At 52.5% G+C, this 13,250-nt stretch overlaps 1 protein-coding gene across 1 annotated transcript in view; it reads right to left on the bottom strand.

Annotated features, from left to right (window-relative positions):
- lars2 (leucyl-tRNA synthetase 2, mitochondrial) overlaps positions 1-13,250 on the bottom strand; it is a 123,212-nt gene that overhangs the window by 39,161 nt on the left and 70,801 nt on the right. The window contains exons 17-18 of the mRNA XM_070880318.1: positions 9,328-9,497; positions 1,375-1,452 (exon numbers count right to left, since the gene is read on the bottom strand). Of these exons, the coding sequence (XP_070736419.1) occupies positions 1,375-1,452; positions 9,328-9,497 (248 nt within the window). The remainder of the gene's footprint in view (positions 1-1,374; positions 1,453-9,327; positions 9,498-13,250) is intronic.

Genomic DNA, 13,250 nt, shown 5'->3' with positions numbered 1-13,250 from the left:
CCTTCCGACAGTGCGGCGCTCCCTCAGTACTGCCCCTCCGACAGTGCGGCGCTCCCTCAGTACTGCCCCTCCGACAGTGCGATGCTCCCTCAGTACTGCCCCTCCGACAGTGCGGTGCTCCCTCAGTACTGCCCCTCCGACAGTGCGGTGCTCCCTCAGTACTGCCCCTCCGACAGTGCGGCTCTCCCTCAGCACTGCACTGGGAGCGTCACCCTAGATTTTTGTATTGCAGTCCCTGACTTGAACCCACAACCTTCTGACTTAAGAGGCGAGAGTGCTGCCCACTGAGCCACGGCTGATACACAGGCGAAGTTTGCAGATGACACTAAACTGGGTGGCGGTGTCCCCTGTGAGGGGGACGTTAGGTGAGTGGGCAAATGCATGGCAGATGCAGTATAATGTGGATAAATGTAAGGTTATCCATTTTGGGGGCAAAAACACGAAGGCAGAATATTATCTGAATGGCGGCAGATTAGGAAAAGGGGAGATGCAACGAGGCCTGGGTGTCATGGTTCATCAGTCATTGAAAGTTGGCATGCAGGTACAGCAGGTGGTGAAGAAGGCAAATGGTATGTTGGCCTTCATAGCGAGGGGATTTGAGTATAGAAGCAGGGAGGTCCTACTGCAGTTGTACAGGGCCTTGGTGAGGCCTCACCTGGAATATTGTGTTCAGTTTTGTCTCCTAATCTGAGGAAAGACATTCTTGCTATTGAGGGAGTGCAGCGAAGGTTCACCAGACTGATTCCCGGGATGGCTGGACTGACATATGTGGAGAGACTGGATCAACTGGGCCTTTATTCACTGGAGTTTAGAAGGATGAGAGGGGATCTCATAGAAATGTATATGATTCTGATGGGACTGGACAGGTTAGATGCGGGAAGAATGTTCCCGATGTTGGGGAAGTCCAGAACCAGGGGTCACAGTCTAAGGATAAGGGGTAAGCCATTTAGGACCGAGATGAGGAGAAACCTGTGGAATTCTCTACCACAGAGAGTTGTTGAGGCCAGTTCATTGGATATATTCAAGAGGGAGTTAGATGTGGCCCTTACAGCTAAAGGGATCAAGGGGTATGGAGAGAAAGCAGGAAAGGGGTACTGAGGGAATGATCAGCCATGATCATATTGAATGGTGGTGCAGGCTCAAAGGGCCGAATGGCCTACTCCTGCACCTACTTTCTATGTTTCAATGAACAAACTGATAGAAATTTATTTACTTTGCATGCAAGACGAAATTCTGGCACTTTGCTCCTTAACGGCAACAAAGAAAGACAAAGCCATGTACCAGATGTTGCGTGCGTTCTCTGGCACATTCAGTGAGTTGTGGTCATGAACTTCCCGCTTCTCTGCGCTCCGAGAGTTGAGGAACTGTACTTACTGATAACGTGTTTGTGAGGCCCATTAGCCGGGAGATTGCAGCATTGAGCAGGAAATCCTGTGTCATGTAACTGGTTACCTAAACACGAGAATCAAAGGGGAAACATTAAAATCAATTGCAGCAATATTTGTCCAGCCGAGTAGAAATAGCAGACATTTGTCCCCCTCCTCTCCAAAGGCAGACTTCTGTGCAGCTTTACACTTGTGAACTCAATTAAATATAATAGCTACCTGGCTGTTATACCAAGGCAGACCGTGGTGTTTGGATCATAACGCTAATCATTTTGATCTCCAGCAGTTAATTATTGCTCAACTGAACCCAGAGATTAAAGCCTCGATTTTAAATAAAATTAGAAAGTATGAAGTTCTGTTTTGGGCCTGATAGGAGACTAGTTGTGCTGTAACATCCTCACTAAAGATTGCAACGCGATTACTGTAACTTGTTTTATCTTTCTGCCAATTTTATTCCTTCCCACCCCTCCTGAAAGTGCCAATGCCTTGCTGGCTTCAATCCAGGACAAAGCAGCCCGTTTGATCGGCACGCTCCCCACCACCTTCAACACTCACTCCCTCCACCACCGGCGCACCGTGGCTGCAGTGTGCACCATCTACAAGATGCACTGCAGCAACTCGCCAAGGCTTCTTCGGCAACACATCCCAAACCCGCGACCTCTACCACCTAGAAGGACAAGGGCAGCAGGTCCATGGGAACACCACCACCTCCACGTTCCCCTCCCAGTCACACACCATCCCGACTTGGAAATATATCGGCCGTTCCTTCATCGTCGCTGGGTCACAATCCTGGAACTCCCTCCCTAACAGCACTGTGGGAGCACCTTCACCACACGGACTGCAGTGGTTCAAGAAGGCGGCTCACCACCACCTTCTCAAGGGGTAATTAGGGATGGGCAATAAATGCCGGCCTTGCCAGCGACGCCCACATCCCAGGGACAAATTTTTTAAAAATTCCACTGGCATCCTACAGAAACTCCCCAAATGCCCATTACTCACAGCCACAGTAAACAGAGGTACCCTCGCCAAGCCCAGCCTCAATAGATAGCCACGCAGGAGTACATAAGGAGAAGCAGTTTCCAGTAACCAGGACACAGATTTAAGACGATTGGCAAAAGAACCAGAGGAGACAGGAGGAAACATTTTATAAATTAGCACAGCGAGTTGTGACCTGGAACGCGCTGCCTGAAAGGGCGGTGGAAGCAGATTTAATAGTAACTTTCAAATGGGAATTGGATAAATACTTGAAAATAAATACCGGGCTTTAGGGAAAGATCGGGCTTGTGGGACTAACTGGATCGCTCCTTCAAAGAGTCGGCACAGGCACGATGGGCCGAATGGCCTCCTTCTGTGCCGTATAACTCGCTGATGTCTAGCAGAGGTCACAGCACAGTAACCATCAGCAGGAATCCTAGTCAAATCTCTCAGTCTCAGGATAAGGGGTCGGCCATTTAGGACTGAGATGAGGAGGAATTTCTTCACTCAGAGGGTGGTGAATCTTTGGAATTCTCTGCCCCAGAGGGCTGTGGATGCTGAGTCGTTGAGTATATTCAAGGCTGAGATCGGTAGATTTTTGGACTCTCGGGGAATCGAGGGATATGGGGATCGGGCGGGAAAGTGGAGTTGAGGTCGAAGATCAGCCGTGATCTTATTGAATGGCGGAGCAGGCTCGAGGGGCCGAATGGCCGACTCCTGCTCCTATTTCTTGTGTTCTTATCTCCCTTCCCTAAACCAGGGGCACGAAAGTTAAGTGCTCGGCTGCAGCGGAGATCGACTAATCCCAAGGGAGAGCAGAGATCGACCGTGGCACCTTCCTGGTCTCTACGGCTCAGCGCAAGGGTACAAGCTCGAGTCCATACGATGGTCCGCACATCTGCTGGCTTAGTTGCCACGTTTCTCTCTCTCTTTTCCCCCCCCCCCCCCCCCCCACCGTTTCTCTCATTCCTCCCTCAGCCACGCAATCCTTCACCTGCTCAGCCGCTTTCAGGCGGAAGGAGCAGGCTGTAGATGCCTCTACAACGTTTGACAAACACGATCAACAGCAAGAGATACAACTACTGGCCGCTCGTCGATTGACAAAAGAAATGCTCCTGCCCTCCATCCAAGGAGAGGCACTCCAGGGCTTGCAGGCTCCTAGTTCAGTTCATCGGAAAACAGACCAAAACTGACAGGTGAGCATGAGAAAGAGCAAGCGGACGTAAAAGATCCCACGGCCACTATGTCGAAGAAGAGCAGGGGAGTGTTCTGGGGCCAATATTTATCCCTCAATCAACATCACTAAAACAGATTAACTGGGTCATTATCACATGGCTGTGTGTGGGAGCTTGCTGTGCGCAAACTGGCTGCTGCGTTTCCCACATTACAACAGTGACTACACTCCAAAAGTACTTCATTGGCTGTAAAGTGCTTTGGGACGTCCAGTGGTCATGAAAGGTTATTGCAAGTCTTTCTTTGTTTAGAACAGTGGAGAGAGCTCGACATCTTAAACAATCTTCAGCTACAAACCACTTCTGATCATGTATTTTTCTTTGAGCTAATATTTTTTGCTCCTCTTTCATTAAGTCTAGACGTGCTAAGTATCATGCTCCAACTAAAGGGAGTGGGCAGGTAATTGGTCCCAGAAGGTTTTAGCTCCACTACTCTCAACACTATCACTATGCTTTGCAACTGTTGTAGTTCATAGAATCACAGAACGGTTACAGCACAGAAGGAGGCCATTCGGCCCGTTGAGCCCGTGCCGGCTCTCTGCAAGAGCACCTCAGCCAGTCCCACTCCCCCGCCCTTTCCCCGTAGCCCTGCACAATGTTTTTTCCTTCAGGTATTTATCCAACTCCCTTTTGAAAGCCACGATTGAGTCTGCCTCCAGCACCCTCTCAGGCAGCGCATTCCAGATCCTAACCACTCGCTGCGTAAAAACGTTTTTCCTCATGTCACCTTTGGTTCTTCTGCCAATCGCCTTAAATCTGTGTCCTCTGGTTCTCCACCCTTCCACCAATGGGAACAGTTTCTCTCGATCTACTCTGTCTAGTAGGAATCAACGGGTCAATTTTGGGTTGGCAGGCTGTGACTAGGAGTACCACAAGGAGCATTGCTGGGGCCTCAGCTATTTACAATCTTATGCGCACAATTTTCCCCGGTGATTTGCGCCATTTTTTTGGAGCAGGCTGCTCTTTTTGGCCTAAGTTGAAAAACCGCAATTTCCCCAATCAGTTTGCACCAGCGTAATTCAGTTAGTTACGATTTTTTTAGGTCAGTTTTTTTTTCAGCCAAAGGGGGCGTAACCAGCCACCCGCACAATTCTGGCCAGCTAAGAGTTACTCCAGTTCTCTTGCAGAGAGTGAAATAAATCGGCGCAGGTAAGGAAATCGGCGCAGCAGATGCCCGGACACACTGAAAGAATTGAAAAACACATAGCAGCAACTTACCTCCAACCCCACACAAAGGCTGTCCAGTCCCATTCGCGGTCCCCGGTTCACACACACAGGAGAGTGTATGAGAGAGACAGGAGAGAGGAGAGAGAGAGGAGAGAGAGAGAGAGGAAAGACAGAGAGAGAGGAAAGACAGAGAGAGAGGAAAGACAGAGAGAGAGGAAAGACAGAGAGAGAGGAAAGACAGAGAGAGAGGAAAGACAGAGAGAGAGGAAAGACAGAGAGAGAGGAAAGACAGAGAGAGAGGAAAGACAGAGAGAGAGGAAAGACAGAGAGAGAGGAAAGACAGAGAGAGAGGAAAGACAGAGAGAGAGGAAAGACAGAGAGAGAGGAAAGACAGAGAGAGAGGAAAGACAGAGAGAGAGGAAAGACAGAGAGAGAGGAAAGACAGAGAGAGAGGAAAGACAGAGAGAGAGGAAAGACAGAGGGAGAGAGGGAGAAGACAGAGACAGACCTGGGAATTGCAGAATGGGACCGGGGACCGAGAATTGGACTGGAGCGGACCAGGAGACTGGGAACCGAGAATGGGACCGGACAGCCCCTCTGGCGGGGTTGGAGGCAAGTTGCTGCTGAGTGTTTTTCAATTCTTTTAATGTCTTGGGAGCTGCCTATGCCTCAGTTCGCATTGTGTCCCTGGTTACCATGGTAGCCCGATCTTTCTGGCGCAGTTCAAGGCTCCACCGCCAAAACTAACAGTCAGGTTAGGCCGCGCCAAAATGAAAAAATCCAACGGGCAAACTTAGAATTTTTTGGGGGGCATACTTGGACCTCAAAAAATCCGGGCGTAACTCTTCAAGTACGCCAAAAAGCAGCTTTGGGGAAAATTGAGCCCATAATCAGTGAATTAGGTGAGGGGACCGAGGGTAATGTATCCAGGTTCGCCGACGATACAAAGTTAGGTGGGAAAGTTGTAAGCGGACCTCGATGAGGAGATGGACAAGATAAGTGAGTGGGTAAGAACAAGTTTAATCCGCTTGTTCCGTGCTGGTCAGTATCAGCCTGTACTGGCCAATGAGCAGGGTTTTCACACAGAATCTCACCCCCTCCCCCCTCTCTACATCCCAACCATCTCAGTCTAAATGAGGCTTCGGGATTTCATTTTTTTTTCCAAAGATTATACCAGTTTATCTCTTGTGGCATTGCACATTGGCAGTCAGGACCAAGGGTAGTATTCAGGTCACGCAGGTTAGAGGGCAGGGGATGACTACATTGGAACAAGGTGGTGCAGGAAAGGTGGGGTGGGGGGGCAGAGGAGAAAGAGGAAAAGAGAGGGAGGGAGGAGGAAGGCAAGGCGGGGAAAGTCATCATCATAGGCGGTCCCTCGAACGAGGATGACTTGCTTCCACGCATTCACAGGTGTTTCAATGAAGGACCCGATGTTCCAGTCCTGAACTCTAATTGGGGGGGGGGGTGGAAGATGCCTGTGCGTGGATTTTTTTAACGTGGGGTGACCGTTGCACACCAGCCACCACACGGGCTTGACAGAGCGAGGTCTTAGTCCAGTGGCAAGGGTTAACCAGGGTGACTGGAGACCTGCTCTGCTGCACGGACCGAGTGCACGCACATATCGCAGTGTGGGCTGGTCCGTGCTGCCCCTCTTGTGGACCCCGTATCCTCATTCACCGCACCTCTGCCACGATCTCCCGCCGCTCCTCCGCCACAAACATTCGCCGCATCTCGCCGCTCATCCGCCCCGACCTTCCCACTCCTCTGTACCTGGGCCGGGCGGGGAAAGTAAGGGGGCAGCGAATGGTGCGGGCAGAGAAAAGGATGGAGGCGGGGAGGGGATGGAGAATGGAAGGCGAATGAGGTGGGCAACGGGAGGGGGCGGAAAGAGATGTGCTAGGGTGAAGTCCCTAGGCTTTGGGTATTTGGTGAAAGCGGGAGGGATAGTCGGTGGGCCGGTGGGCTGGAATGTGATCAGGTCTGTTGGAGTGTCCCATCATCAAAAGGATGGGCAGGGTGGAAGAGTTGTTTGGTTGAAGGGAATTGGTTGCAAACGCTATATTCCCGCTCAGTGTATGGTGGCTGGTAGTCAAGTGGACATTTGAGGGACATGGGGGCGATCATTACTTCTGTGCTCAGTGAGGGAATGCAATGCTGGGGGTCTGATAGTTCAGTTTGAGGGTGAAGAGGTGTCGCCAATCCTCCATTTTATCCTCAATCGAGGTGTTAGGGCTGTTACTCTTCAGTCTCAATATTTCCTCACTGTGTCTACGGGATCGGACTTTTACCAACATGTCCTTCTCCGAGGCAAGGTGTGCTGCAGCGCGGCACAGTGGTCGGAGTATCAAACTGCACCTGGATCTCACAGAAGAGGATCAGTTGATCAACAGTCACAACTTTAGAATGCCATTTAATTCCGATGTTCCTGTTAAGCTGGCTTTTAAATAGAAAAACCATGCATGCGCGCTATTTTGAATGGGCCGCCCAAAATATCACCAGAGAACATTGGTGTGTAACATTACTCTGACACTGCCACCTACAGACAACACCAAAATGCTGGGACCACACACTCTCTAAACAGACGACAATAGCTGATGCTTTCATCCCTCTGCTGCTAGGTATTTGGGATTATGTCATTGTTAAACAGTGCACTAAATACATTCGCAGCAATTTAAAAAAGGCAAATATTTTGTTATTAAGTATAGTCATCATGCGCAATGAAATAATGAGTCCTGATTTTGGCCATCGGCCTGATTTTTAATGCCCCGAGTCCTTGATTTGCGAGTTTGCAGCTCGAGAGATGTACCAAAAGACTTGCGTTCATATAGTGCCTTTTTCTACCTCAGCACGCCCCGAAGCGTTTTACAGCCAAAGTACTTTTTGAAGTGCGGTCACTGTTGTAATGTAGGAAACAGGGTATTGGTGAGGCTACACCTGGAGTACTGCGTGCAGTTTTGGTCTCCGTATTTAAGGAGGGATATACTTGCATTGGAGGCTGTTCAGAGAAGGTTCACTAGGTTGATTCCAGAGATGAGGGGGTTGACTTATGAGGAAAGGTTGAGCAGGTTGGGTCTATTCTCATTGGAGTTTAGAAGAATGAGATGTGATCTTATTGAAACATATAATATTCTGAGGGGGTTCGACAGGGTAGATGCAGAGAGGATGTTTCCCTTCGTGGGGGAATCTAGAACTAGGGGACATAGTTTCAGAATAAGGGGTCGCCCTTTTAAAACTGAGATGAGGAGGTATTTTTTCTCCCAGAGGGTCGGGAATCTTTGGAATTCTCTGCCCCAGAGAGCTGTAGAGGCTGGGTCACTGAATATATTTAAGGCAGAGATAGATAGATTTTTGAGCGATAAGGGAGTAAAGGGTTATGGGGAGCGGGCAGGGAAGTGGAGCTGAGTCCATGATCAGATCAGCCATGGTCTTATTGAATGGCGGAGCAGGTTCGAGGGGCCGAATGGCCGACTCCTGCTCCTAATTCTTGTGTTATGTTCCCCATGTTTTGTTTGGTGGGGGGGCCCTTTAACTGACTGCACGTCCCATTCAATTCTTCGTGCATGTGCGGTTATTCCCACCGTAAAACGACCAGTGGCCTGAGCGGAACCTCCAGATTGCTGCGCAGCTCAACGGGATCACGCGAGTGTTGTGTCCAATTCTGGGCACCACACTTTAGGAAGGATGTGAAGGCCTGAGAGAGGGCGCAGAAAAGATTGACGAGAATGGTTCCAGGGATGAGGGACTTCAGTGACGGGGAGAGACTGGAGAAGCTGGGGTTGCTCTCCTTGGAGCAGAAAAAGTTGAGAGGAGATTTGATCGAGGTGTTCAAAATCATGAGGGGTCTGGACAGATTAGATAGAGAGAAACTGTTCCCATTGGTGGAAGGATCGGGAACCAGAGGACACAGATTTAAGGTGATTGGCAGAAGAACCAAAGGCGACATGAGGGAAAACGTTTTTACGCAGCGAGTGGTTAGGATCTGGAATGCGCTGCCTGAGAGGGTGGTGGAGGCAGACTCAATCGTGGCTTTCAAAAGGGAGTTGGATAAGTACCTGAAGGAAAGAATATTACAGGGCTACCGGGAACGGGCGGGGGAGGGGGACTGGCTGAGGTGCTCTTGCAAAGAGCCGGCATGGGCTCGACGGGCCGAATGGCCTCCTTCTGTGCCGTAGTCGTCCTATGATCCTATGGTGAGTGGATGGAGGAGAAACTGGGTAGTGGGATTTCAGAACAAGTTTCAGAGCTTATTCTCCCACATTACAACAGTGACTACATTCCAAAAGTACTTCATTGGCTGCAAAGCGCTTTGAGACGCCCGGTGGTTGTGAAAGGCGCTATAGAAATGCAACTCTTTCTTCAACGATTTACTGCTCCTTCAGAAAATAACTGATCAAAAGCAGCACAATTGGAAGCGTCAATTTTGAAAAGAATGCTTTTTGGGAGGGAAGGATGCAGCGGGAGTTGTCCTATGAAAGAGCGACTCGGTAATCGGCCTTAGCCTTTCCATATTTTAGACTGACTGTACAGAATGACCGCTCCCCTGCACCCAGCGAGCCTCACACACCTACCTGAGACACAGTGTAGTTTTTGCTCTGCCATATTTTCTTGGCTTCCGCCTTCTCCTTTTTGTTGAGCAGCTCAGGAGTGGGCACGGCTCCGCCATGCCGAGCGTCAAGCAGCTTGGTGACCAGGGCCCACAGCCGCGCTTGCCACCGCAGTACGCCGGGAATGGCATCCGCTGGGTGCAGAGAGAAGCGGGCAAATCAGCACTCATAGAAACATAGAAATTTACGGCGCAGAAGGCAGCCATTTCGGCCCATCGTGTCCGCGCCGGCCGACAAAGAGCCGCACGGCCCTCGGCCAGCAGCCCTGAAGGTTACATATAAACCAATTAACAATGAACAATGGCGGAAAGGCAAAGAGCACCCGGCCCAACCAGTCCGCCTCACACAACTGTGACACCCCTTACACTGAAACTTTCTACACTCCACCCCAACCGGAGCCATGTGATCTCCTGGGAGAGGCAAAAAACAGATAAAAACCCAGGCCAATTTAGGGAGAAAAAAATCCGGGAAAATTCCTCTCCGACCCACCCAGACGATCGAAACTAGCCCAGGAGATCACCCTGGCCGTATTCTATTCCCTGCAGTACTTAACATTATATCTGTTCCGTCCAACAAAAGGTCATCCAGTCTAATCCCAATTACCAGCTCTAGGTCCGTAACCCTGTAGGTTACTGCACTTTACTTTATAGGGCCCAAGTTTCCACATGATTTGCGCCTGATTTTTGGGAGCAACTGGTGGAGAATGGACTATCTTAGAAATCGCAATTCTCCACATTTTTTTTCTGCAGTTCTAGTCAGGTAGAACAGTTCTACTTTGGAACAGAATTTTTTCTTCAAAAGGGGGCGTGTCCGGCCACTGACGCCTGATTTGAAAATTTCCACAGTGAAAACGTACTCCAAACTAACTTAGAATGGAGCAAGGGAAGATTTTTGTAGAACTGAAAAAACCTGTTCTACACATTAAAAAATCAGGCGCAGGTTACAAATTAGGCGTCCAGAACGAGGTGGAGGGGGGGGGGGGGAGGGAAGTCATTAAATTCTACAATAAATCCTTATTTATACTGCTACAAATATGATACAAATAAATCCAACCTGAATAAACATTTATAAGCACAGAAAAGATTAAATAAACCATCTTCCTACCTGTGTGAAAGTGCTTCAGGCAGGCCTTTCGGGACCGAAGGCTGAACGGGCCGGCCCGAGATTTCAGGCAGGGCCCGTTCCCAGCACCAGATTTACAGGTAGGTGGCGTCGGGTCGGGTTGGGTCGGGGAGGTTCGGTTCGGGTCAGGTCGGGGGGGGGAGGGAGGGAGGGAGGGAGGGAGGGAGGGAGGGAGAGAGAGAGGGAGGGAGGGAGGGAGGTCGGTCAGGTCGGATCCAGTCCGGGAGCGGGAGTCGGGTCGGGGGAGTGCGGGTCGGGTCGGGTCCAGTCGGGGGGGGCGGAGCGGGAACAGGAGCGCAGGTCGGGTCGGGTCCAGTCTGGGGGGGGGGGGGGGGGAAGAGGAGCGGGAACAGGAGCGCAGGTCGGTCGGGAACAGGAGCGCAGGTCGAGTCTGGGGGGGCGGGGGGGGGGAGCGGGAACAGGAGCGCAGGTCGGGTCGGGTCCAGTCTGGGGGGGGGGGGAGCGGGAACAGGAGCGCAGGTCGGGTCGGGTCAGGTCCAGTCTGGGGGGGGGGGGGGGGAGAGCGGGAACAGGAGCGCAGGTCGGGTCGGGTCCAGTCTGGGGGGGGGGGGGAGAGAGAGGAGGAGCGGGAACAGGAGCGCAGGTCGGGTCCAGTCTGGGGGGGGGGGGGGGGGGGGGGAGGAGCGGGAACAGGAGCGCAGGTCGGGTCGGGTCCAGTCTGGGGGGGGGGGGGAGCGGGAACAGGAGCGCAGGTCGGGTCGGGTCAGGTCCAGTCTGGGGGGGGGGGGGGGGGGGGGGGGAACGGGAACAGGAGCGCAGGTCGGGTCGGGTCCAGTCTGGGGGGGGGGGGGGGAGAGGAGCGGGAACAGGAGCGCAGGTCGGGTCGGGTCCAGTCTGGGGGGGGGGGGGGGGGGGAGAGGAGCGGGAACAGGAGCGCAGGTCGGGTCGGGTCCAGTCTGGGGGGGGGGGGGGGGTGGGTGGGGGAGAGAGGAGGAGCGGGAACAGGAGCGCAGGTCGGGTCCAGTCTGGGGGGGGGGGGAAAGAGGAGCGGGAACAGGAGCGCAGGTCGGGTCCAGTCTGGGGGGGGGGGGGGGGGGGGGGGGGGGGAGAGGAGCGGGAACAGGAGCGCAGGTCGGGTCGGGTCCAGTCGGGGGGGGGGGGGGGGGGGGGGGCCATGGGGGGGTGTTGGGTCTGGTCCGGAGGTGGTGGGGGGGGGGGGGAGCAGGAGTCGAGTCGGGTCAGGCGGGGAGCAGGAGCTGGCCGTGGGAGGAGCCCCAGTGAGGCCATTGGGCCAGGGCTAGGGGCTGCGTGCTTCGGGCCCCTCCCACACAGTTCGGCGCCTGGAGCTACTGCACTTGCGTGCCCACTGTAGCGCGCATGTGCAGAGGTCCCGGCACTGTTTTCAGCGCAGGGACCTGGCTCCGCCCCCCCACAGCTCCTGCTGCGCTGCGCCGAGGGCCAGAGGACCTGCAGGGAGCTGGAGAATACCGAGGATTTTTTTAGGCGCACTTTGTGGCGCGAAAAACGGGCGTCCAGGTCGGGACTGCGCCGTTCTCGGCGCGTGTGGAAACTTGGGCCCTAAGTGGCCATCCAACCCTCTCTTAAAAGTGGTGAGGGTTTCTGCATCCACCACTCTTCCAGGCAGCGAGTTCCAGATCCCCACAACCCTCTGTGTAAAGAAGCACCCTCTCAAATCCCCTCGAAACCTTCCACCAACCACCTTAAAACTATGCCTCCTCGTAATAGACCCTTCCACCAATGGAAATAGACCCTTACTATCCACTATGTCCAGGCCCTTCAATATTTTGAACACCTCAATGAGGTCTCCTCTCCCTGCTGTCGTCAACATCGCAAAGTCCCGAGTCAGAGGCAGGGCGTGGTCCCCTCTGTGCTAATCCCACTCGACATCAGAGCCTCTCCTACAGCCTCACAGCGACATTTCCACGATCCACAACAGATGGAGGAGGAGGAGGAGGGGTGGGTGGGTGGGTGGGGGTGGCGGCTGTCTGATTTTTCAGTGCTCAAGCCAAAGGACGTCAGTACTCAGGTATGGGAAAAAAGCATCCTTGCCTATTAGTCAAAACGTTGTGGGTTCAAGTCACACTCCAGAGAAGGAGCGCCACACTGTTGGAGGGGCAGTACTAATAGAAACATAGAAAATAGGTGCAGGAGTAGGCCATTCGGCCCTTCGAGCCTGCACCACCATTCAATGAGTTCATGGCTGAACATGCAACTTCAGTACCCCATTCCTGCTTTCTCGTCATACCCCTTGATCCCCCAAGTAGTAAGGACTTCATCTAACTCCTTTTTGAATACACTTAGTGAACTAGCCTCAACAACTCTCCGTGGCAGAGAATTTCACAGGCTCACCACACCCTGGGTGAAGAAGCCCCTCCCCATGTCGGCCCCAAATGGCCCACCCCACCATCCCCAGACTGTGACCACTGGCTCTGGACTTCCCCAACATTAATAACATAAGAATTAGGAACAGGAGTAGGCCATCTAGCCCCTCGAGCCTGCTCCGCCATTCAACGAGATCATGGCTGATCTGGCCGTGGACTCAGCTCCACTTACCCGCCCGCTCCCCGTAACCCTTAATTCCCTTATTGGTTAAAAATCTATCTATCTGTGATTTGAATACATTCAATGAGCCAGCCTCAACTGCTTCCTTGGGCAGAGAATTCCACAGATTCACAACCCTCTGGGAGAAGAAATTCCCTCTCAACTCGGTTTTAAATTGGCTCCCCTGTATTTTGAGGCTGTGCCCCCTAGTTCTAGTCTCCCCGACCAGTGGAAACAACCTC

This window comes from Pristiophorus japonicus, chromosome 5 (assembly GCF_044704955.1).
Source record: "Pristiophorus japonicus isolate sPriJap1 chromosome 5, sPriJap1.hap1, whole genome shotgun sequence".
NCBI lineage: Eukaryota > Metazoa > Chordata > Chondrichthyes > Pristiophoridae > Pristiophorus > Pristiophorus japonicus.
This window is presented reverse-complemented; position numbering and strand designations above follow the sequence as displayed.